The sequence below is a fragment of the Nicotiana attenuata genome, unplaced genomic scaffold, assembly GCF_001879085.1.
Source record: "Nicotiana attenuata strain UT unplaced genomic scaffold, NIATTr2, whole genome shotgun sequence".
Taxonomy (NCBI): domain Eukaryota; kingdom Viridiplantae; phylum Streptophyta; class Magnoliopsida; order Solanales; family Solanaceae; genus Nicotiana; species Nicotiana attenuata.
This window is the reverse complement of record NW_017689126.1, coordinates 2,238-5,879: the sequence shown is the minus strand read 5'-3', so window position 1 is coordinate 5,879 and position 3,642 is coordinate 2,238. Positions and strand designations below refer to the sequence as shown.

At 39.6% G+C, this 3,642-nt stretch overlaps 1 protein-coding gene across 1 annotated transcript; it reads right to left on the bottom strand.

Moving 5' to 3' along the window:
* Nucleotides 1-308: 308 nt before the first annotated feature.
* Nucleotides 309-3,012, bottom strand: LOC109222384 (UDP-glucuronic acid decarboxylase 2-like). The gene is made up of 6 exons (XM_019386749.1): nt 2,139-3,012; nt 1,867-2,014; nt 1,487-1,650; nt 1,294-1,368; nt 1,074-1,166; nt 309-985 (listed from the first exon to the last, which is right to left on the bottom strand). Exons 1-6 carry the CDS (start codon nt 2,775-2,777, stop codon nt 764-766), a joined length of 1,341 nt encoding a protein of 446 aa, XP_019242294.1. The 5' UTR covers nt 2,778-3,012; the 3' UTR covers nt 309-763.
* Between the last annotated feature and the right edge of the window lie 630 nt (nt 3,013-3,642).

The window sequence follows — 3,642 nt, the reverse complement described above, 5'->3', positions numbered from 1 at the left end:
TGTAGCTTTTCTTTCTATTCATATTTTTTTTTGTTTAGTCTGTGATTGGTGCATTTCAATTTGTAGATGATTTTTTGTTCTAAGTAGATGATGCATGCGAAGCAATAGCCTATTCTCTTTATTGTCTTGTTGCATACAATCACGCGAAGCAAATGCCTATTCTCTTTGTTGTCTTGTTGCATACCATCAACCTGTCGGAACTTGAAGTTTTGTTACTTTGAATCCTTTCATTCTTGACCTCTCTAAGTGTAGTGCTTGCTCCAGAGATTTTAGAAGCCAAATACAATGAGTTAACAGGAAGCAGAGAATGAGGAAAACCCATGAAATAAACCAATACAAGCTATACAAATCAACCCCCTACTGTACTAGTTTAGATCAGGAACTGGCATAGCATTTATTTCCTCTCAAACTCCGAGCTAAACTTAAAGACAAGCTCTTCTCTTTGCCCATTTAGTGTTGCCTTAGTAACCAGTTTCTATGAAGATGATCAGGAAAGCCGATGAATTTGTCAGTCCCATTGGATGAAAAATTGTCAGCTATTTATTTTCATAATATAGGTTTACAACAAAATTGTTAAAATGGAATAAATCGAAATACAAAATTGACAGACTTATATGAAGACCTATTAAACCATGTAAGGACCAAGAGCTCTGACTTCTGCCAAGGACATTTTGCTGTACTGAAAGAACATAAACAACAGGTCATCTTCTTCTACTGCACTGCATTTCGCCCTTTGACCAAAAATAAAGTTCCGAAAACCCTATTACGCGGAGGAGACAGAGGAGCTATCTTCTTTGTGGTCACCAAATATACGTTGCCTAAAGTCTTGTACCATCATAGGTAGACCTTTCCTAAGAGGCACCTTTGGTTCCCAACCAAGCAATTCTTTAGCCTTTGAGATATCAGGCTTCCTCTTGTGTGGATCATCTGCTGTGTTGGGTCTGAACTCAATCTGCGCATTTGGATCAATGGTTTCCTGGACCACCTGCAACATGAATAACAAAGTATATACAAAATTCTGTAAAGTCCAAAACTTGACAACAGAAAAAGATGTTATGCATCAAGTAACTTACCCCTGCAAGTTCAAGCATTGTGAATTCACCGGGGTTTCCTAGGTTGAAAGGTCCCACATGTTCTCCTTCCATCAAGCGCATTAGGCCCTCAACCTTTCACAAACAACAAAAATCATACCCCATTATTTATTTATTCTATACTTATCTTTGAATGATAGGCAGTAAAAGGCTGAAAACGTAAACATAGAGCAATATGTGTATGAATCCAAAATTGACATACCAAGTCTGAAACAAATTGGAAACTTCTTGTTTGCTTTCCATCGCCATAAACCGTTAGAGGCTCCTTCCTCAAGGCCTGTATTGCAATATGAAACAATGTTTAGGGTGACCTATAACATCTTTCTTCTTAAGAGTGGTGGGAAACACCCTAGGTGATACATTATATAAAATGTGGTCAGTTGAAAAAGGTTCACCTGAGCAACAAAGTTGCTAACAACACGACCATCATCGATGCACATACGAGGCCCGTAGGTGTTGAATATTCTAGCGATCCTCACCTCAACGCCAGCACCTCTGTGATAGTCCATAGTCAACGTTTCAGCTGTACGCTTCCCCTCGTCGTAGCAACTTCTCACACCTGACAATACATGACACATCTCAACATTTTTACAGTTTTACATTGAAAACAACAAAACAGAGAAGCCAGATAATTAGCCTATCCGCATTTTCAGACACATCACATAATAAATTTGTTTTTATTAAGCCAATTACAATTCCAAAATAGATAAGTAAGTATTTAACAGAGACAAATAACAAAAGTAGTACTAGGTGAGGACTTAATTAGAAGACTGACCAATGGGATTAACATTGCCCCAATAAGTCTCCTTTTGTGGATGTTCCAACGGATCACCATAAACCTCGCTGGTGCTCGTTAGCAAAAATCGAGCACCCACTCTCTTGGCCAATCCAAGCATGTTCAATGTCCCAACAACATTTGTCTTGTGAGCAGCTAGAATCAAGGAATCCAAATTTTCTAATTTTACCAAATAAATATATAAACACAGAAGAAGAATATAATGGAATTAAATAGAAACCAATAAATATGAATAATGAAGAAAAGGATATAATGGTCTTGACGGGGTTATGCTTATAGTGAACAGGAGAGGCAGGGCAAGCGAGGTGGTAGATCTGGTCAACCTCCACCAACAATGGCTCCACCACATCGTGCCTTATGAGCTCGAACCTCGGGTTCCCAAAGTGGTGCATCACGTTCTCCTTCCGCCCCGTGAAGAAATTATCAACGACGATCACGCTGTCACCTCTGGCGATCAAACGGTCCACGAGATGGCTGCCGACAAACCCGGCCCCACCGGTCACCAGGATCCTCAACCCCTTACGCTGCAAACCCAACGGGATTTTCCCGCCAGAATGTAACGACCCGATCCCGGCCCGGTTCTGGTAGATGATCCGATGAGCGCGTGCAATGCTGTGAGACTGAGTTGACTCGGAGGGCAAGTGGGAATCGTAGATCGCGTTGTTAACGTAACTGTAACTGCCCTGACCGGAGGGAGCACGTGAAGAGGGTGACAGAGCGAATATAAGAGAAGCGATGGCAATACCTGCAAAAAGGAAGACAAGGCGTTTCTCTTTGAGCATGTAACGTACAGGTCGAATTACGTTTTGCCATGGCTTCCGTGGTTTGGGAGTGTATGCGTTGATTATATGGTGAGTTTCCTGTCCTCTGAAGAACAATTCAGAAGCCATGGCTATGGCGTCCTCCTCTCTCCCTCAGCTCCTACGTTTCTCTGTATGTGTCTTCGTTAGATAGAAGAAAATTAAGGAAGAGGGGAGAGGAGGGGAAGGTTACGTTGTTTGTATAGTTTGGTGGTGTATAGGAGCTTGAGTTGAATGAAATTAGTGTTGAAAGAGGATATTAATTAGGTGGTGAGAGGTCTCTGGCGCGTTTTGGGCTTATTTTTATAGGTCTACATTGAGTCCTATGGTTTCTCTTAGGACCGTTTGATTTAGAAAAGTTCGTTAGCACTAATAGACTCCATCAAATATAAAAGACATCGCCTTCCTGCCGTGTCCCATTACTTTGAGTAGAATATATATTATAAATGTAAATTGTCAGTTAAATACAAATTAAAATTAGTTTATTCATATTGAGAACAAGAATTTACAATTGAAATTGCAATATTTATGAGTACAAAGTTAGTGGTAAACAAAACTTGTCCAATTAGTTGGATCAATCTCTTTTCATGTTAGATTTGTTTAGTATTGAAGAAACCACTAATATTCTCCTACACTAATTAACCGACCTAATTATATGTGTGCGTGCGCGCCTACTAGTGTTTGTCAAAAACCAAAAATATTTATCAATAGTTTACACTACCTAAAAGCAGTATTAGATGATGAAAAAGTGCTAAGGCATTTGGTCAATAATTTTCTATTTCGGCAAATAGTCGAAGATCCTAAAAAAAAGGATGAAAACAAAGGAACCATTAGTACTATTTGGATCCAATTTTCTTTAAAAAAGAAAAAAGAGGTGCATACTCATAAATTAAGGGACGGTATTATTTGGTGTGACTAAATTTTGCAAGTGTTGCCTCCACTTGTAACCCCCCCC